The sequence below is a fragment of the Parambassis ranga genome, chromosome 3, assembly GCF_900634625.1.
Source record: "Parambassis ranga chromosome 3, fParRan2.1, whole genome shotgun sequence".
In the NCBI taxonomy this organism is placed as follows: Eukaryota; Metazoa; Chordata; class Actinopteri; family Ambassidae; genus Parambassis; species Parambassis ranga.
The window spans coordinates 4,029,912-4,050,525 of record NC_041024.1 but is presented as its reverse complement, the minus strand read 5'-3'; the positions used below and the strand labels follow the sequence as shown (position 1 = coordinate 4,050,525).

At 41.3% G+C, this 20,614-nt stretch overlaps 2 protein-coding genes across 3 annotated transcripts; both read left to right on the top strand.

Annotated features, from left to right (window-relative positions):
- Nucleotides 1-5,098: 5,098 nt before the first annotated feature.
- slc35c1 (solute carrier family 35 member C1) lies at nucleotides 5,099-7,739 on the top strand. 2 transcript variants are annotated; one of them, XR_003670428.1, is made up of 3 exons: nucleotides 5,099-5,728; nucleotides 5,866-7,388; nucleotides 7,420-7,739. XR_003670428.1 is itself a non-coding variant. In XM_028402812.1 (2 exons), the coding sequence occupies exons 1-2, from the start codon at nucleotides 5,206-5,208 to the stop codon at nucleotides 6,444-6,446; spliced, it is 1,104 nt and encodes a 367-aa protein (XP_028258613.1). In that variant the 5' UTR covers nucleotides 5,099-5,205; the 3' UTR covers nucleotides 6,447-7,739. The 2 variants fall into 2 exon arrangements, 1 of the variants encoding a protein (XP_028258613.1); XM_028402812.1 differs by having other exon boundaries at nucleotides 5,866-7,739.
- Nucleotides 7,740-10,826: 3,087 nt separating this feature from the next.
- Nucleotides 10,827-20,385, top strand: pamr1a (peptidase domain containing associated with muscle regeneration 1a). Its single transcript, XM_028402823.1, has 11 exons — nucleotides 10,827-11,089; nucleotides 13,844-14,005; nucleotides 14,232-14,357; nucleotides 16,243-16,357; nucleotides 16,533-16,750; nucleotides 17,606-17,803; nucleotides 17,906-18,103; nucleotides 18,390-18,456; nucleotides 18,610-18,842; nucleotides 18,926-19,257; nucleotides 19,625-20,385. The coding sequence occupies exons 1-11, from the start codon at nucleotides 11,002-11,004 to the stop codon at nucleotides 20,201-20,203; spliced, it is 2,316 nt and encodes a 771-aa protein (XP_028258624.1). The 5' UTR covers nucleotides 10,827-11,001; the 3' UTR covers nucleotides 20,204-20,385.
- Nucleotides 20,386-20,614: the final 229 nt, after the last annotated feature.

Genomic DNA, 20,614 nt, shown 5'->3' with positions numbered 1-20,614 from the left:
CTATTTAATTCTGAGAGCACAGCTCATTCATGTTTTATGGTCTTCAGGACGATGTCCTCCTTCTCAGGCTCTAAAAGTCTTACAAGGTTGGGATGTTTTATGTGCCGTAATGACCAAAGAAGTGTCCCATCAATTAAATACATCCCACTTCCATTCGCACCACGAGGAGGATTTAAAACGGCTTCAGCAGCTCAAACAGGTCGAATGAAATTTTAGCTTCCACTTAAACCAAACCACAATAATTCTGGACAGAGTAATGCCTCAATCTAAAACTAGTAAATCAAGCTTTCTTTTAACCCATTAATGGTACACCATAGACTATATACAGATGGATGATGTGGTTCTTAGGCAGAGGAGTACTTGTTCCAGCCAGCCACCAGGGGTCAGAACAGGTGTTTTGGCCTTACTTTTGTCTGTCATGCCATCCATCTTTATACAAGTCAATGCTGTGTGCAAGTACAGGACACCTACATCTACCTATGGTTGGAGAAGACGTGTGCCTTGATTGACTCTCGCAAGAGCTGCAGTGAAGTTGACAGTTGACCTCATTTATTGCTTCACATGTAAAGGGGGTAAAATATAAACGGACTAAAGTTTGTATAAAATAAAATAAAATGAATCAGAGCTCCTCAAAATCCCAAATAAAATATTTAAAAAAGAATTAAACAAAGTCTCTTCCAAATCCAATCTGTTCTCCACCTTCTGTGTTCTTGTTTGTGTGTGTGTTTCAGTGTGTTTGTGTGTCCGAGCGTACTGGCTGCACTCCTGTAATCCTGCTGCTGCTGCCCGGGTAGAGCTAACATGGTGTAGGTTCGTGTGCTTATCTGGAATCCAGAAGGAATGAATCAAGCTGGTCCGATGTCCTCTGTAGACCGCTTCCATGACTGTCCACAGTCCCACCGGGCTGTTCTTCTTTTCTGTTTAACATCAGACCTCATGAACGTCTCCTCATCATTTTTGTTTTTAGAACATCTTGTAATGTATAACCATTAATTAAGGAACTACATGGTTAATCAGATTTCCCTTTTTAACCAAATTTACATAATTAAATGAATTATCATGACAAGTATTTTTGCATTAGTAAATAAACCTTTACACCCATTTTAATATGTCCCATTAAAACATGAATTAAGTTATCATGTCTAAATTAACGTATACTTTTAGCAAACAAAATCACTTAATCATAGTGTAGTCATAGTGCAAACCATCAAATTATTATCCTCAATAAAACTGAATGACTTAATTGCCGATAAAATAAATGCATTGCACCTGAAGTGCTACAACCAGCTAAGCTGTTTTAGCAACCAGGCGCTAGCTTAGCGTCAATTAGCGATCTTTCACCATGATAGAGTTACACCACAGTACATTATAAACATCAGACAATATTCTCATTACCTAGACAGTTTTTTATGTAAAGTATCTCAACAGAAACATAAGGTTTGAAGCAAGTTTCTCTTCACAAAAGCTAGCGTCTTGGCGTTAGCCGTTAGCATTAGCTACTATGTAAAACAAAGACACATTATTAACATTCATGGATAATAATAATCAGAATGTGAGGGAGATTTTGTGGCGTTTCATTTCATTCATCATAAGTTGTTCGTAAATTCATAGGGAGAGACCTCCAGTAGAAAGGAAGTGAAGCATTCCACCATTTTGGATGTACACAAAGCACATGCGCCCCCCTGTGGGAGCAACATGCAAATACACATATAAATCAGTTACACAAGTATAATGGATGAACCTTCTATGATGTTTCTGATAGTGGGGTTTTTAAAATTACATTTACATAACACGTTTAATCTTTTTCTTTTACATAAGAATAACTAAATGAGTTTTAAACCAAAAGAAAAGACACATTTATTGATGTTATTTTTGCTAAGAAAGATGTGAAATCAATCACCTTTGATGTGTTGGGGTTCTTCAAGTAAAAAAAAAAAGAAAGATTTTGGAATCACTGACAGACAGCTCATAGAGTACGAGTACATTAATAACTTACTATAACTCTCCAATTGTGAGGAAAGACTTGTTAGAGGAGACCTGCTGCTCCTCTTTTCCTCCAGACAGTAAGAGAGTGGAGGTTGTTACAGCCATGGGGAGATCAAAGCAGTGTAGCTGGGAAGCCAAGTTGGGTCAACAAGAGAGGATTATATATACTTGAAATTAAGCTGCCCTGTGGACTGTAGCTCACAGCTCACCCTCACTGGCCTGCTATCTATTAACCCTGCGAGCTGCAGGATTCATTACAGACCGAAATTACCGATAAACCAGCACAAAAACACCTCTGTCAACAGCCTCATTCCTTCTAACACCAGCGTGAGAAAATGCCATAAAGTTACATTTGGCTGACATTTTCAAACAAGTTTGATAGAGCAGCATCTCGTGAGCGTTTTAAGACTAAAATGGAGTCTGTAGCTTGAAATTTTTAGGTGGAGATACATTTGGCAGATGCCCCTCGTTGAAGGGCTCACTCATAGACTCCCATGTGAAAAATGACGCAGAAATTGCTAAATATTTGAAAAACTATAATTTTTTGAATATTTGGACTGGAATGTCCTCTGTGAGATGAACATTTTGATGGTTGAATGGCTGAAATCGGTCAATGTATGCTGAAGATACGCTGCGCCAAATAACGTACGGAAGAAGAAGAAGAAGAAGGAGGGTGAAGAACAATAGTTTGATTGCCTAGCAACGGAAATCAAACTAAAAAAAAACCTATATATCATGCCCTTGATGCTAAATATTTCAGTCGCTGCGTATTAACAGTGTCACTGTGGCACCATCCAGTTCATTCAAGCTGACAGGGTGGTAGCATCCTAACAGAACGAGGGATTTACTGAAAGAGACTTATACTATAGGCCTTATATAAACAGGGGAAACTTATCTTGTTTAAAAAGAAACATTTGTATTGTTGATATTGTCTTGTTTCTTAGGGCAAATCTTAGAGGGCAAACAAAATGAATATTAATTCACTACACATGCTTCTTGTTTAGAAGAATAATTGCAGATCACTTCCTGTGGTAAAAGGTGCCACCTGGAGGATATGTGAAATGTCTGTTTATTATTTTGTCTATTAATTATGAAGAATGTTCAAAGTTTGAAGGCAGTTTATTTTGTGATTTATGTCTTTAGACGTATAAAAACGTAAAAAAGTTACTGAATTAATGAGTGAATTTATCATCATTTTTATCATATTTCTTTAGATACATTCATGGAAGCACACTATTCTGTGTTAAAAACAGTGTTGCATCCCATCTGTTTATCTCTATTTTTTCCTGCCATATTGAAATTGGGTGGAGATGCTCCAGAGAATCTCTGATCCAAGGCACCACCTGCAGCATATTCTACTGTTTCTGTGCTTGCTAATAAAAGTGTGGAAAGCTTCCCGGCTGGCAGGGGTCAGGAAGGCAGACTGTGAATATTGTATCAGCTACAGCTAGACACCCCCCCTCCCCTCTCTAAAACATGAGCAAATGGAGCACAATGAGGGGTCGGACACCCACTGATGGATGTGCTGTTGGCCGTAGGCATGACTCAGGCTACACAAATACTACCTCTCGGAGGAAGATGGAGTTCTATCATTGCCGAGTGTATGGGTCCAGCGGTGTAAGCTTGCCAGCTCAGCTGCAAACACAGGGTACACCAGCAAAGTGACTTGCTGTGTAGTGTAGCTGAAAATATAACAGCGACAAACGACACTCACTTACAGCAATTTTCCAGCAACTGAGCAAGCTTGCAAACTGTGGAACAAGAGAACAATGACAGTGGGAAAACACAGGGTTTGACAGGAAGTTTGGACAGAAGAGTAAAAGCTAAACTTTCTTTTCCAATTTCTGTTTTTATTGAGGGTGTGCAGGTCTATGTTAAGAACAGGACGTGTAGCTGTAGATGCTCAGAAAGAAAAGGGGGCATGTTAGGCTACTTACAGTAAAATACATATAAGTAGTCATGTGTAATCATCTCTGAACACCCACATACAGATGCAGCCAGCCAACAGATCAAGTAGTGATAATATCCACTGAAGATTTGATTTCTTATACAGAGCTGCAGCACTTTATTAACCATGTTGTGACAGATCAAATGCTGCTTTAATGAACACCATTAACATAGTGTATGAATTCATTAGGAAGGCCATATATGACAAACAGACAGCTGCTGTCACGATGGCACAGTATTCCCCGCTATATATAGCATCATTTTAATATAATTATGCTAATCATCAACTACATACTGCTCTAATTGCGTGTCAGTTTGAATTCATGATGCTGCAGAAAGCAGCAAAATAAAATAAGTATTTGCTGCCCCCTACTGTCTTGAGGTAGAATTGGTAGAAACAGCACATAAAACAATAATAAATAAAATATGTTCCTTCCTCTTATTGACACACAGAGTGTGGTGAAAATATCCTCAGGCTGGATTCTACTGCAACAGCAAAGGATGCACTTGTTATCATGTAAATATAAACCACTTTTTAGCATTCCCTGGTGGTATCATGTTATCTGTGCAGGAAACAGGATAAAAGTAGTATATCAGGAGAAATTGTATTGTAATAGAGGTGGGACTAACAACTCATAAAGCCTATAACACAAAAAAGTCAATAAATAAAAACATAAAAACATAGTTTCTTAGATAAAATGATGCCAGTGACTATAAAACTCTCCAACATTAATACGTACTGTGTCTTTAAATAAAAAAGAGGTCGAACATGAGGAAGTGCCAACCGACTTCCGGATTAGGCGAATACCTTCAAAATAAAAGTGTGAAATTTGAACAACAAATCGTGTTCCTAATTTAAATATCTTCTTAGACGAAGAAAATAATTTGTTTTGTAAAAAAATTAAACGTTAGTAAATGGTTGTTTAGTTTTCAAGCTACAACAGACAGAAGACAGGCAATTGACCAAAACAAAGACGTGAAAATGCTGCACAGCAAATAGCAGCACAACAGCTAAACGTGTATAAATCAAAAACATTTTTTGTAATAACTTACAGGTGAAATAGCTTCATTTGTTTGTTGCAATCAGTGAAAATTTGCTTTGCCGCGGATGTCGCTTTTATTCTGAAAGGGTTAGCCCGGAAGTGTGTCTGTTGTTGTTGCCGTTGGCGGAAGTCGGCAGTCATGTTTGCATCCTGTAGTCAAATTGTTAGTCTGTAGCTTCATTCTAGCTCATGTAAATGCCCCAGTATCCACCCAGGCCGCCGTTTATTGATGAACACCATGAACAGGACCCCGCTGAGGCGGTCCAACATCTTATCGATGGCTCTGAGCGGCTCGGCGGACCCGGACGGCTACGGAGAGACTTTCATACTCCGAGCAGCCAGGATAGCTGCTGTTGTTGCACTCTACTGGTTTGTGTCAATAACAATGGTCTTCCTCAACAACCATCTGCTGGACAACCGAGACCTTGACGCGCCGATATTCGTGACTTTTTACCAGTGCGTGGTGACCGTGGGGCTGTGCTGGCTCATGCAGCTGCTGTCCAGAGTCTGTCCGGGGCTCGTTGATTTCCCGTCGTTTAGATTCGACGTGAAGGTCTCCCGTGAAGTCCTGCCGCTGTCCATTGTCTTCATCGGCATGATCACCTTCAACAACCTGTGCCTGAAACATGTCGGAGTGGCTTTCTACACGGTCGGCCGCTCTCTCAGCACTGTTTTCAACGTGCTGCTGTCCTACGTTATCCTGAAACAAACCACGTCTTTCCAGGCTCTGCTCTGCTGTGGCATCATCCTGGGTAGGTTGAATGATGGTTTGCATCTTGACATTTTAGAATAAAGCTGCATGATTTATTCTATCATAGTAGCTGGTTGGCTATGAGCTCCTCCTCCCAGACATTAATGTCCTGGTCCTTCATGTATTTTTGCTTCTCAGGTGGATTCTGGCTTGGCGTGGACCAGGAAGGCATGACAGGGTCCCTCTCCTGGTCAGGCGTATTCTTCGGGGTGATAGCTAGTGCCTGCGTCTCTCTCAATGCCATCTACACAAAGAAGGTGATGCCAGCAGTGGATGGCAACATCTGGAAACTGTCCTACTACAACAACATTAACGCCTGCGTCCTCTTCCTCCCGCTCATCATCATATTCGGAGAGGTGGGCCAAATCGCAGCCTTCAGCCGCCTCACCGACCTCGGCTTCTGGGGGATGATGACACTTGGAGGAGTGTTCGGTTTTGCCATCGGCTATGTCACAGGTCTTCAGATTAAATACACCAGCCCGCTCACGCACAACGTCTCAGGGACAGCGAAGGCCTGTGCACAGACCGTCATAGCGGTGGTGTACAACTCTTCCATTAAAAGCCTGCTCTGGTGGACCAGTAACATGTTGGTTCTTGGAGGCTCGTCAGCCTACACTTGGGTCAAAAGTCGAGAAATGCAGAAGACTCCACACAAAGACCTGCAGAACTCAGCCAGGGAAAAACTCCTGCAAGGGGGGAAAGGCAACATGGGAGTGTAACTAGTCGTATCTCACAGAGGAACCTTCAACTTTTGTGGCGTGAGAATGTAAAATGATGTACTTAGAATATGACTAATTAGTAATTAAATTCCTAAGTGAGTCTGATTTGGCGTTTTAAAGCTATTTACACACTTTTTGAGGCCTTTTTTTAAAAAGTTATCTTAAAATGTCTTCTGGTATCATGAAGGAAAATGTTTTTAGAACATATTAATCCAATCAGAAAGTTTTCTACACCTGTAATATTTTTATTAAAGGGCATTTCAATTTGCTGCCATTCGATAGATGTAGGTCACTGTCATTGTTGTCACTGTAGCCTTTGGCTGATATCTCAACAATGAAGAAAGTCAGGACAACAGGATGACTGTAATATCCTGAGGACAAGGTAATAGGAAGCCTCATGTCAGTAGGACTGACGAACAGCGGGCCTTTCATCCTCAGTGAATACACTCCTTCAGCATTTCAGACTGCACTCAAACACTTTTTGAGTCTAATTATAGTAAGATATCAGAATAATATTTGTATTTTAAAACAAGAAGGAAGAGTGCACTCTTAAAAATATGAATGTACAAGTCCCATGTTTCACATTATGTTCATAATACTGAACTGTTTTTATACACTGACTGAGCCATAACATTAGGAGCACTGACAGGTGATGTGATGATTATCAGGTTATCGTGGCACCTGTCAGCAGGTTAGAAGCAAAATCTGTGTTAGAAGAAGCAGGAAAAATAGGCAAGCAGAGGGATTTAAGTGACTATGTTGTAATGGCTAGGTGACAGGGTGAGAACATCCCCAAATCTGCAGCTCTTATGGGATCCAGATCAATCAAAACTGGTCCAAAGAGGGTAGAGACTCCCTGATGCTTTATAGAGCAAAGTCTGGCCTGTAACCTCCGATCCAACAGAGGAAGGAAAAAATGTATGCTAGTTCTGATTGTAAGGTGTCACAGAGGATCACAGTTTATCGTGTATAGTGCTGCGTAGATGCAGACAGTCAGGGTGCTTGTGCTGAGTGTAATGTTCTTGGCTGGTTGGTGCAGCTGTCATGAGGGATGGGAACTGAGAACTTAGTCTGTCCTTCTCCTCCATTATTGTTTTTCTTTATGTAAACCTTGTGCGTCTGCACTCCTGAATGGCATCACGGCAGAGAGGACTAAATGATCTAACACAACACTTTGTTTCAGAAAGGAAGGAGACGTCAGTGCCTGTTGTTTTATTTTAAATTTGGAGAGGAAATATCTGTAACCTTCTTTCTGCAAAACATTTTATATATTAAACATATTCTGCTTCTTAACTGAAGGAGTTAAATATGTGCTATATATTATAGCAATAGTGTGTGTGTGTGTGTGTAGGCGATGGATGCCAGACAGTAGCTCCATCCAGCTATCAGCTCACCAGCCAGGTACCCTGTTCACACCCGCTGCACAAGCAGGAAAAATAATAAGCGAGGATCAGACCAGGTCCAAATTAAACTGTGGGACTTTTCCCACACTTGAGCTTCTATTATTCTGTTTACCATTATGTTTCTATGCCTGCTGTTTCACACACACACACACAAAAACATCTGTACAGTGATCAATAAAGATCTGGACCAATACAAAGAATCAATAATATCACTATAAATCAGTTCCCATCCCTATATGGCAATGTGATATATACTGTAACAGAGTTTATGGGTAAAATGTATTCAAAGCTGGCTTTTGTAGAAATGTCATTGTCATCATCACTGCAACATTTCAGTTTCACAAAATATCTCATTTATAAAGGTCATATTTTGTCATTCCTGTCAAATAAAACGCTTATTTTCTGTCAAAACACACAGTCAAACAGCGGCTGTGTAATCAATTATAAACACGATGTCACAACACTTCATACTCAAAACACGAGCTCACATTTAAGTTTTAAAATCATTATATAATATGTTGATGAAGATTCTCAGTCATCCAGGTCATCATACATCAATCTTCTCTACATTATATAATATATGGGACAAAAAGAAATATTTTTACGTCACTTTCAATTTACTGAGACCGCAGTTTCATTTTTGGCAGCAAATATTATTAGAATTATGTAAAAAGTGCAGCTGAAAGCTCCTAAAAGTAGGAGAAACTGCTCGTCTAAGTGCTTGGAGTTGTAATTCAGTTTCTGGGCTCCAAATGGAATATTCTTCTTATTCTTCTGGGCAACAGGGTCGCTAAAAATAGCCGGCAGCACACTGTGGATAATTACACGAACCAAAAAAAAACACACTGGTCTCTGATGTCAAGAACTCGTTTCAACAGTGTGTTTGGCCTTGTGGCTCCAATGAAAGTTTCATATCTGTGTCATTATGTCACATACATAATCCCACGACCCCTCGTCTTCATCTCTGGGCCACGTTCAACATGATGGGATGAGCCAGAACCAGGCGTCCTGATTGACAGTTCAAAGGGAGCGAGGCTCATGAAGAGTCACTCATGTTTTTCTGATGTCTGTCAGCTCAAAGCAGTGGGATGAATGTGATTGTCGCCTCATTGATGGGGGAGTTAATTACTGCGCTGATGCTTACAGTGAAGAATCGTGACTTGCTGCATGTTAGAGACTTGGTATGAAGGTCTAAACCAGTTTGCATGTCCTCAGCCTCCCCATCAAAGGTGCCTTAAAGTCACATGACAGTATCCTTTTCCCATGTTCTGTTTGATAGAGCAGAACAAAAAAAAGAAAAGTTATAACTTAAAAATAAGAAGTTAAAAATGTTCACTGTGTTCTGCTGGAGGCAGTTCTTCACAAGATTTGTTGTCTTGTTGGAAGAGAAACCCACGACCCAGTCTGACTGCAGGCGGCTTCAGGTTTCCTTCCAAAATATTCAGACAGTCTTCTTTCATGATTCCTGACGAGATCCACAGTTCTTTACAGACTGAATCCTCCTCACAGCATCATACTGCCACCACCATGTTTGACTGTATGAACCTGATCCTCTCCTTTCTTTCTCTTTTTGACCAAAGGACACATTTCCACTGTGTGATCATTCTTCAGGTTGTCTCTAGCATCTGCTCCAGTCTGGCTTAGAAGCAGGTGTCTTTTTCTTTGTCTGCAGCCTGGCAGTCCATTCCTGTGCAGGACTCTACTGGCTCTGACACTTCAGCTCCAGACTTGGCTAAATCATTCACTGGTGTCTTAGTAGTAGTTCTCGGCCCTTTGTTCCTCTTCATACCTCTCCCAGTCTTGTTCTGCACTCTCTTTGAACTTCTTGATAAAACCTCTCACACCACCTCTTGAAACTAAGAAGCACTCTATCCTTCTCCTGCTTTGTAGGTATAACATTGACCCCATTAGTTTTTGGTTTGTGTAAAAAAGTCTGTTACTCTGAGCCGATTAAATTAGTGTCTTTACTTGAAGACATCATAGTAACTTTATTCTGGTTTTCTGTCACAAATTCAATTATGTAAAGACATTGCTTTGATTTTAGAGACTTTTTGAAGAACAAAACATAAGTAATGAGAACTTCTTAAATTGGTGGTGTTCTCTTCAGCCACACTGCACTCTTTGGTTCAATTTTAGCAACACAATAAGCAACTGTATACCACAGTGACACCCTCAACACAGGATGTGATAATTATGTCTAAATTTAGTTTAAAATACAGATAATGTGCTTAAATCTCTGTACTCTGTGAGAGCACCTTTGGCACTAATTACAGCTCTCAGTTTCTTTGACACATCTGTAATTTTCAAATATTTTTCAGCCTGTTCCTCCTACACACTGCAGGCAGATTTTCACACCAGCTTCACAGCAACGAAAGCACATAGATGGAGAAACATTTACATACGGATAAAAAAAAATTCTGAAAATATCCAAATTAATTATATAAGTTTAACAACACTAAATCATCAAGCATTTATCAGCCTTAAACTGTCTGCGTACAACCTGCTGCAAGATAAGAGCGGGTAGGGAAACATGGAGCCACCTGAGTAATAAAGGCTTAGGTCATGGAAAAGAAACGAGCTGTGACGAGCCGCCAGCCTCGCCGCTCCTGGCGTGCCTATAGAGACTGACATCATAAACATTTCAAAGCGTCATTAGAGAGGACATCTGTTATCTGTCTTCCAAGATGCCGTGGATTTGTCATGTCCGCTGTGACAGATGGTGCGTGATGAAGTATCAGTAAACACATTTGGCTTGCGTGCAGACTTTTTTTGAAGTCTTCACAAGAAAGAATGATTTTAAATATATACTGCTCGTATAGCACCGAAACCTCTCTCTGAACTGACAGATGGATTTTTTCCCCCCTCTCATCACTCCTCTCTGTTTTTCTCATTAGCATGTCTTCATTTCCTTCAAATGCATTTTCCACTTCCTTTGCCAGTATTTTCCCCCTCGTTACCATTCAGCGCTCAGAGAGCAGAGACACAGGAACCAGTTGCAGACCTAGGACTCATTCACAACTTTCTACACAACAGATGGAAGGAAAGGGTTAAGGACTACTGTGCATTATGCTAAGTTGGGAAACAATAGTCATCCATACCTACAGTATGTTCTATTTTGAGCAGACAGGGAGGATCTAGATAAGTGAACCAACATGCTCTCTTTCCTGAAGAGGAACGAGGACCCTGAACTCCTCTTCCTCCTCCTAAATCTCAGTCTCTGTGTAGCAGGATGGGCACATGGTAAGTTAACTGCATTGTTTGCACTTTTTTTTGCTCCTTACTGGACAGTCTTTACATGATTTGGTTGAGTCTATGTGAAAACTTTGAACAAGAAGTAAGTCTGGAAGTCAGCACTCAGTTGCTGACTAACTGTGGAGTTATTCAGTGCTGATGAGTCACTTCTTCTGCTCGTCTGAGACGTGTCTCAGTTTGTGCTACTCAAAACAAATTTAACAGGACAACACAGAATCTGTGTTGTGTTGTGGTGGCATCTAGTGAAGTTTTGGGACACATTTGAACCCCTCTTTATGAGTCCTCATTGTAGGGCAAAGTACAGTCATGTTTAAAAGTTGTATGTAAAAAGAGCATCCACAGATATACATTAGTATTATCATAGTAGGTCTGGGTATTAGGCCAGCATGCCTTTTAGACAAACAACAACATATCACTTTTTCCCCCCACTGTTTAATTGTTTATTGAGCAAAGTCGAAGCCAAAAAGAAAATAACATGCTCAACACCAGGTCCCCGCTTACTGCTTCTATAGGATTTAAGAAGGTGAGCTGCAGCAGGTGCTGCTGATGATCAGCCCTTGATCCAATCCAATCTAACTTTATTTATAGAGCACTTTTAAAAACAACAATGTCAGCCAAACTGCTGTACACAGCCTATCAAATGTAGAATAAATTACTAATAAAATAAAATAAAATTAAATAAAATAAATATAAATTTGATAAAGCACAGGAATATAAAACAATAAAAACACCAGTCAGGAGTAAGAACAATAAAACAAAAGTCAACAACTCAAACAGAGTTAAAAGCCAGAGTAAAAAGATGTGTTTTAAGTGATGACTTAAAAACCATAAAAGGCAGTTCGTTCCACAGTTTAGGACCCGCGACAGAGAAGGAACGGTCCCCCCTGAGTTTTCTCTGCGTTTTTGGGACGACCAAGAGAGACTGGTCACCTGACCTGAGAGAGCGAGCAGGGCAGTAGAGCTGGAGCATGTCTGTCATGTACTGAGGGACGAGACCATGAAGGGATTTAAAAACAAATAAGAGAATTTGAAAAGAAAACGAATCAGGAGTCAGTGCAATGACTTTAAAATTGGAGTAATGTGCTCTCGTTTCTTAGTATCAGTTAAAAGCCGTGCAGCAGCATTCTGTACAAGCTGCAGTCGTGCAAGTGAAGCCTGGCTGAGCCCAAAATAAAGATTCATAATAAAAGCATGAATTAAAATCTCAAAGTGATGCAGAGAAAGGAACAGTTTGGCTTTGGCCAGTTGTCTCAATTGAAAAAAGCTCGCTTTGACAACTGCACTGACCTGAGCATCAAGTTTCAGGTTGGAATCCAATTTTACGCCAAGATTTGTTACAGTGGACTTTTGATATTGTGTCAGGACACCCAAATCTGCATGAGCAGCAGAGGCATCACTGGGCCCAAACAGTATGACCTCTGTCTTAGAGTCATTCAAATGTAGCAGATTTGCTGACAGCCAGGATTTAATTTCCTCAACACAGTCTAACACAGGCCTCACTGAGCGTGTGGTTGACAGCACAACACATCTGATGAAAACCACGCACAGCATGTTAGCACAAACTCGTCACAGCCACAGTAAAGCAGGGTGGTGGAAGGCCAATGATTTGGGCTTAGTTTGCAGCCACATAACCTGGCAGTGACGTGCGGTGAGGGTCATGGCTGCTCAGGCCCTGACTCCATCAGAATCAGATTTACTTGAACCCAACACATTATTCACCATTTGACTGGCAGCAGTTAACAGGTTATGTTTCATATCAGCAAACTGTAGCCCACAGGATGCACATTTCATTTAAATAATACATTTTTATGGTCTTACCTTTAATCATAAATAAAGTCCATGCGCCGAACCTTCTTGACAGAAGTGTTGTTTTTTAGTAGAAGTCTTCTTTGAGTTTTAAAAAAGTATCACTGCAAGCCTTACAGCTCCAGTCTTGGTCTTCCTTTAATTATTACTTCCTGCCTTGAGGCGGGCCGGAGGGGGCAAATGGTTCACTGCACTTGCGTCATAACCACCTGTAACCACGGTGGACTGTTGCTCGCTGTCACTTAATCTGCAGCTGCGGAGTAGCTGGGCTCAGGAGCGCCCCTACCGGCAGGAGAAATGCCTGCCGCACCTAGTGCCTCTTCGCTGCCGTTGTAAACTCTCACTGCGGGGATGTCGGCGCAGTTTGGGAAGGGTTGCGCATTTTAAGGGGAGGCTCAGCATGCTGCTGCCGCACTGTGCGCCTTTTCTCGGTATTTGAACGGGAAATGCGAAAATTCATTTTTAATAAATTAAAAAACAATCAAAAGGAAGATGGGTTTATAATTCAACTTAATGAATAAATATAACCTTCTAATGTATGTGTGAGGTGAGGTTCTGCCTCCTCTGCCTCTCCTGACCGCACATCACTGCAACCTGGGCACCTTGGAGCCATTGAGTCAACCCTAAACTCCCCCTAGAGGCAAATATAAAGCACAGCAGCAACTCTACATCAGAATGTCTGAAAAAAAATAAAAATAAAGGCCAATTTTTCTCTACAACAATGTCAAAGACTGACGAAATCATACAGAAAACCATTATATCAAGTTACTGCTACTGAAGGTATTGAATCTTGAGGGGTATTCGGTATTTTAACATAAGCACTAAGATTTACAAAGAGTGGACAGTGGAGCTTTGAGTAGCTTCACCTCAGCAGCTTGACGTGTATGAGAGGGACAGATTTAGAGAGGACAAAGATGTGTCTTGTTCTGCTTCCAGGAGACGACTGTCCGAGCTCCAAGTGGAACGCCATGTGTCGTCCGTGTTGTGAGTACCAGCTCATCCAGTGTCGCTGTCCCTCAGGAGGGTCAAAGGTGGGCTACACTGTTCCGTGCTGCCGCAACGCCCTGGATCAGTGTGACCCCTGCATCATTCACCCAGGTGTGCGGCTGCCATCTTCTTCTCACGCTACCCATCGAATTCTTCTGCTTATTGTAAACAAGGAGCAGAGAGATGATAGCATAAAATCCTACCAGACATCAATATTCAGTATCAGCTGAATGACGTTACAAATGACTGAGAGTTGCAAATGGTCTTAGGAGCGTTTCAGATTGTTGCTCTTACGTGACTCTACTTTCAACATTGTTCCGTCTTTTGTCCTTGGCAGGCTGCAGTCTGTTTGAGAATTGTAAAATCTGCCATAATGGGACTTGGAGAGCTAACGACGACTTCTTTGTCAATGGAAAGTATTGCACAGAGTGTCGTCAGGGCTGGAGTGGAGGGGACTGTAAAAGTGAGTAAGAGTTGATTCAATGTGGTGAGTAAGGCCAGATGTGTCGCTAATGATGGAACCATTTTCGCCATGGCCCTTTTATTATCAAGGACAAACCAACATGTGTCTGATGAAGTTGGTTTGTTTATACATAGACAATTATTTTCATAATCTGATAGAGGAGAATGTTCAGAACCTGGAAACATCAGATTGTGGGACATTCTGTAAGGCAAAACAGGCAGTAAATGTTTGTAAAGTATGAGAATACTTGTTGTGATTGAGGCTGATGCATTTTAACCACCACCACCACTTTCTTGGTAGTGTTATTATATCAAATCAAATCAAACTTTATTTACATAGCACCTTTCATATAGTATACTATAACACAAAGTGCTTTACAAAAATAAAATAAGACCCCCAGACACACACACCCAAAATATATACCAAGCACACACACACACACACACACGCACCCATACACACTTCTACTTAAATTAAAAACAGGATAAAAGGATAAAAAGATATGGACCAAGGAAACACTGAGGAAATGGAGATACACACAAGAGAAATCCATAAAATCAAACAGTCAAACAATAAAACCATACAACTTAAAATGAGCTAAAAGTACTAACAGACCTATGCATAAAATACATATGATAAAAATAAATAAATAAAAACCTTCATAAAATCTGATGAGTTTAAACCACAACAAATAATCAGAACTCTAGCCAACAGTTTGGCTAGAGCTAAATAATTAAGAATGTATCATAATTAAGTAAAAAGCCTGGGTAAAAAGGTAGGTCTTAAGTTTCCTTTTAAAAATGTCCACACTAGTTGCTTTGTCTGTACTATTGGAATAGTTAAAAGGCCAGTGCCAGAGGACCTGAGGGGTCTAGAGGGTTCATATGTTAAAAGCAAATCAGATAAATAAGATGGGCTAAGACCATGAAGAGATTTATAAACTAGTAAAAGGATCTATATATTAAACATTTGAACCACCTCGCTGTGATGAATACTTCCAAAGATATTAGACAGAGAAGAGATGAGCTGTAATTATATATGTACATTAATAAGGAGCATAAGTGTTATTTAACATCGTGTTAAATAACTATCTAAATAACTATCTATCTGAGAAAATAGACTAGGGTTTTAATCTACCAAAAGATATTAGGCTATAAATATAATCATTTATGAGCAATTTGATTGCAACCTCCTCAAGTGTAATACACCAGAAGGACACTTGGGGGCGACAATGCTTTTGTAGTTGTGTGTGTCTGTGTGTGGCCTGCAGCTGCAGACTAAAAACACTCATTAAGCACAGAATATTCCATTTTAAATGATTTAAAATCACATGCATAGTGTTAAGTGTAGCTTCTGGAACGTAAAACTATTAAAGGAGGAAAGCACACAAATTTTCCTGTTCTTCACTGCCATAGTATTTTTCCATTCTGCACTGTTCCTGAGGGAAAATGCCCCTTTGATGCTGTGCTGTCATGTAACATCAGTTTAAAGTACACAACACAAAGCAGTGTGTAACTGCTCTTGTTCTATAAAAGTGTGCAATAGACAAAATGACCAAGCACTTATATTAAATGGGCTGTATTATATTAAAAGCTCTCAGCCCTGGTCTCATTTTTGAACAGAGAATTTTGTTTTTCTTATTCTTCATTTTTTTGATCAGCACACACGACTAACAGTTAATAATCCTGTTTATTGAAGTGGCTGGTTGGATCCCATCATCTCCTAATAATTCTCTATGAATATTATCTGGCCTCTCTCCACACAGCATGTCACTCGTGCTTGTGTTGCCTTCACCAGTGAATGTTCAGTGCCACTGAGATAAACACACATTTGATGGGAATGCACATCCATGAAGTGAAAGTAATTACAAATCTTCTGTGGGCAGCGTGCGGAGGCGTCATTCAGCGAGCTCAGGGTCACATAGCCCTGGAGAGTTACCCAACAATCGCCCGATGTGAATGGACAGTGCAAGTGGAGCGAGGCAGCAGCATTGAGCTCAGGTAGGTGTTTTTTTCCACGAAGATTGTTGGCTTTATTTTTTTTCTACCAGCATCCATCAAGATAATATTGTAGTGGCTATAAGAATGTAGGTGTTGATGGAGCTGGGGTTTCACAGAGGTCCTCACGCCATCAAGGCAAGGATTACAAAAAGAAAACTCTATTGTCTTGCTACAGGTTTACACAACTCAGCCTGGAGTCTGACCCTAACTGTCGTTATGACTACATCGAGCTGCGTGACGGCGATGATATGCGCTCCCCTGTGATTGGCCGGTTTTGTGGGGATCAGCTTCCTCCTCCAATGAAAAGCTCCGGGAACCTCCTTCACATTCTGTTCACCTCTGATGGCTACAACAACTTTGATGGATTTGTTCTGACTTTTCAGGAGAGTCCAGGCAGGGTATAGTCTTTGTTAGTAATGTAAAATGCTATTTATATACATTCTGTGTGCGCGGTGTGGGAAAAAAATACCCAACAGTATAATGTGATCTATTACAAACGCCTGCAGGTAAATACTCCTGTTTGTGAGTCAGCCTGTGATTCAACTGGTGTTCTGTATAAAGTGGAGTTTTCTCGGTGGAATTCGTATACAAAGAACCACAAAGTGTCAGTCTGAAAATATTAATATTCATGATATTCTCTAGCAATGTATTCCAGATATCATGAATACATAATACAGATGACACCCCCGCTGTCCCCGTTCATACATAGTGCATCACTTCTCACTGTTTGCATGCAGCACATTTGCTCCCTGGACAGTTTTTTCTTCCATTCGTCTGTGTCTGTGCGGCCTCCAGCGCCGGGGCAGTGATGTGAGACGGACAGTCAATGACACAGATTTATCACACCCGCTTCTCTCCTCCCCATTTGATGTCTACGAAGCAAATCATGCATCCCATTTTATCCCATCTTTTTACCCTAAACTCTTGCTCGCTAACCTGAACACATCAAAGTGGTGGAGCATGGATGTGTGTAAGCGCACATACTCAGCAATATTTCTGTAACCATTGCCTCAGTAGTTCTGGTGTTCCCCAAGGCAGTATGCTGGAGCCATTAATCATTTCACCTCATACTGAAAGATATTCTCCATTTATGCAGATGATACTGTGTTATCAGAGTCTCCATCTAGTAAAGTTTCCTTCATCATGGGTCATCTGAATTAAGAATATGATCAGTATTTTAAACCTTGATTAAGTTTGAGTATTAGCTTTTTGTCTTTCATTTATAACAGTTGGAACATTTCTCTACAGATTTAACTGTCAAGAACGTAGCATGTGCACCCCCAGAGGAGCCACAGAATGGATATCTCCGGCCTGTATATGGCCCAGAGGAGGAGCTTGCATTTGTAACCTACTGGTGCCATCCACCATTCATCCTGATTGGCGCCCAGCAGAGGACCTGTCTGCCTAATGGCACATGGAGCGGCTCAGTTCCCTCATGTATAAAAGGTACCAGCTGGCTTCCCGGTGTTCTTTCTGGTGTTTGTTTCATATACAAGCCACGTAAATAGGAATTTGTTATTGCTTCTCTTCTTTTCTTTTCACATGCAGGCCCAAGGAGCCCGGCCCGGTGCACCTCTCCTCCTAAATTGCTCCATGGCTACCACAGACAAGCTCCTGGAGGAGCAGCTGGAGGTGCAGAGACGATTGAGTTTTTCTGCAAAAACTCCTACATTTTAAGCGGGAAGCACAAGAGCACATGCCTCTCTAATGGATCCTGGAGTAGCAGGCCGCCAAAGTGTGTGAGAGGTAGCTGCCTTCAAAACACACTAGTGTTGGGAACACACTATTCTGCTAGTTTGTTAGAGCACAAAATGTTTTTAACAAGAATCTGTTTATAGGAAACCAAGTTTTAACAGGTTTAGTTGACTACAATGACTGTGCAGTGGACAAGGTCGTTAATTTTAGATGAGTAATCCTCATGAAATTGTTCTTATAAGGCATGTTTTTTGTAGATGAATTCATATTTTCTTACCCAGAATAACTCAACCCACCTTTACTTGTCACCTGCTTTTTTTTGTTTTTGCTCATACAGCCTGTCGGGAACCCAAAGTGTCAGAACTTGTGCAGCAAAGTGTTGTGAAGCCACGTCTGTCATCAAGGTATCCCTTCTAACACTGTGCAGTGTAGATGTGCATCATTTTAGTGCAGTGGAAGGTTTTAAGGTGCAGTGTTGATGATTCAAGCCTGTGGAGATGTCCATGTATTTATATAAAGACAAAGACTTCTGAGCAGAACCTCCTCGTCTCATCCAGATTCAACCTACACGATTTGTTGTCAGCTGGCTTTATTCCATTTACGGCGGACAGACGGTCCAACGAAGACAGAGATGACACCATCTTGGAGGAGATTCCTCGTGGTTTTCATCCGGTCTACACCAGCATTGAATACAAGTGTGCCTCACCCTTCTACAGCAACACAGGAAGCGCTCGGCGCACCTGTCTGAAGACCGGCAGGTGGAGTGGGCACCACGTTTCCTGCTCACCAGGTGAGATCAGCAGCTTGCTCAATGAAATATGGAGTATCAATACCATTTCTATACCCTGTCCTTTCTCCTCTTTGTTCCTACAGTTTGTGGAAAATTAGACACTTTCAGCAGACACAACCTCTCAGACACTCGGTGGCCGTGGCATGCAGCCATCTACATCCGCTCGCCTCCTGATCACGCTGCGAGCACGCACACAAGGATCATGCTGCACCAGCAGGGGGCCTCAGAGGAGTCCACATTCTGGCACCTGGCTTGCAGCGGGGCTTTGGTGGCTCAGCGTAGGGTCCTGGTGGCAGCTCAGTGTGTGGCTGACAAGGACAAGCATCAGCCCCTTCACCCCGCACATGTGAGGGTTGTCATAGGGACACAAGTCCAGACATCCAGGGATCGATGGAAAAGCCAGAACCACCTCCAGGTACAACATAACCAAAGTTCAGCATCACATATAGAATCACATCAGTCTAGATTTGACATTAAACCAGGTTAAAGAGAATTCTGTAGAACTGCAAAACCTATGAGAAGTGCACCGATAAAATAAAAAGCAAGGAAATGAATGCAATCTTCTGGATAAGTTGCTGTTTGTAAATGGCACAATATAAAATCCTTTGGCATTCAGATAAGCACCTGAAGCTTAAACAGGATACAGCTATATTTGATTTGGATTTGAAATATTTGCGCATCTTGCCGCATATTATCTGATCTTAAACAACAAAACTTGGCATATTCTTAGTGCAGTCTGTCTCTGTCAGGTGTTCTGACGCCCACCTTTCTTCTCCTAACAGGTTTCAGACATTTTAATCCACCCAAATTTTAACTCTTCGCTGGACTCAGATGTGGCTATGCTAAAGCTAAAAGACAAGGCCAAGGTCAGTGCGAGTGTGCTGCCAGTGTGTCTGCCCAAAACACAAGGTGGAGAGGTGACGGCTTCAGAAGCCTACACCGCCAGGTGGATTTTACCACTCCATCACCAGCACCCCCTGAGCCGCTACACCCCCTCCAGCCAGACGAAGCTCGTCCAGCTGAGCGATGCTGCTCGGTGCGAACGAGAATTTGCTCACGGAGGAGCACGCACCACCACAACAATCAGTGACAATATGCTGTGTGTGGTTGCTAAGCAGTCCAGTTCTCAAAGCCCTTGTCCCGGTGTTATTCCAGGCATCACAGTCGTGCCAGCTGTGCTTTCATCCACAAGTGGTGTCTCGTCAGGTCATGAGGAGACTCAGGGAGCCTCTAGTGCCGGCTGGCAGCTGCTCGGCTTAGAGAGTTTCATCTTCAAGGAAAACAACTGTCACCAACAGGTTTATACAGCTCAGACACGCATAGCGAACTTTAAAAATTGGATACAAGAGAACTTGAAGTAGATCATTTTCTGAAAAGTTCTGTTAGGTTTCAGAGTTGGTGGAAATGGTGCAGCATTGTATGATGTGTACATGTTATTGCTGATACTTACATGTCACCATTAGATGGATAACTTGTTTATTTGTAATTAGTTTTTTAGAATAAAGGGGGTTGTACACATTTATTATTAAACTGTTGAGTGAAATCCGCTTGTTTGTTTTTTTATTTTACTAAAAAAGACTTAAACCATCCATCCTCTCTGTCCCTGTCTCTATTTTTCAGTGCCAGTTTATCTTATCGATAAACATTCGCCAAGAAAATAATGAATCATCTGCAAAGTCAGGCACAGATAAGTGCAAATCATGCACTTTTTTCCCATTTGCATGCACGTTTTCACAGTTTTTGGATGGAAAATCTTTTCCATTTCACCAACA

Coding starts and splice junctions, on each gene's coding strand:
- pamr1a (XM_028402823.1), top strand. CDS start 11,002: ATGCTCTCTTTCCTGAAGAGGAACGAGGACCCTGAACTCCTCTTCCTC. Junction 11,090..13,843: donor TGTAGCAGGATGGGCACATG/GTAAGTTAACTG, acceptor TTCTGCTTCCAG/GAGACGACTGTCCGAGCTCC. Junction 18,104..18,389: donor GCCGCCAAAGTGTGTGAGAG/GTAGCTGCCTTC, acceptor TTGCTCATACAG/CCTGTCGGGAACCCAAAGTG.
- slc35c1 (XM_028402812.1), top strand. CDS start 5,206: ATGAACACCATGAACAGGACCCCGCTGAGGCGGTCCAACATCTTATCG. Junction 5,729..5,865: donor CTGCTGTGGCATCATCCTGG/GTAGGTTGAATG, acceptor TTTGCTTCTCAG/GTGGATTCTGGCTTGGCGTG.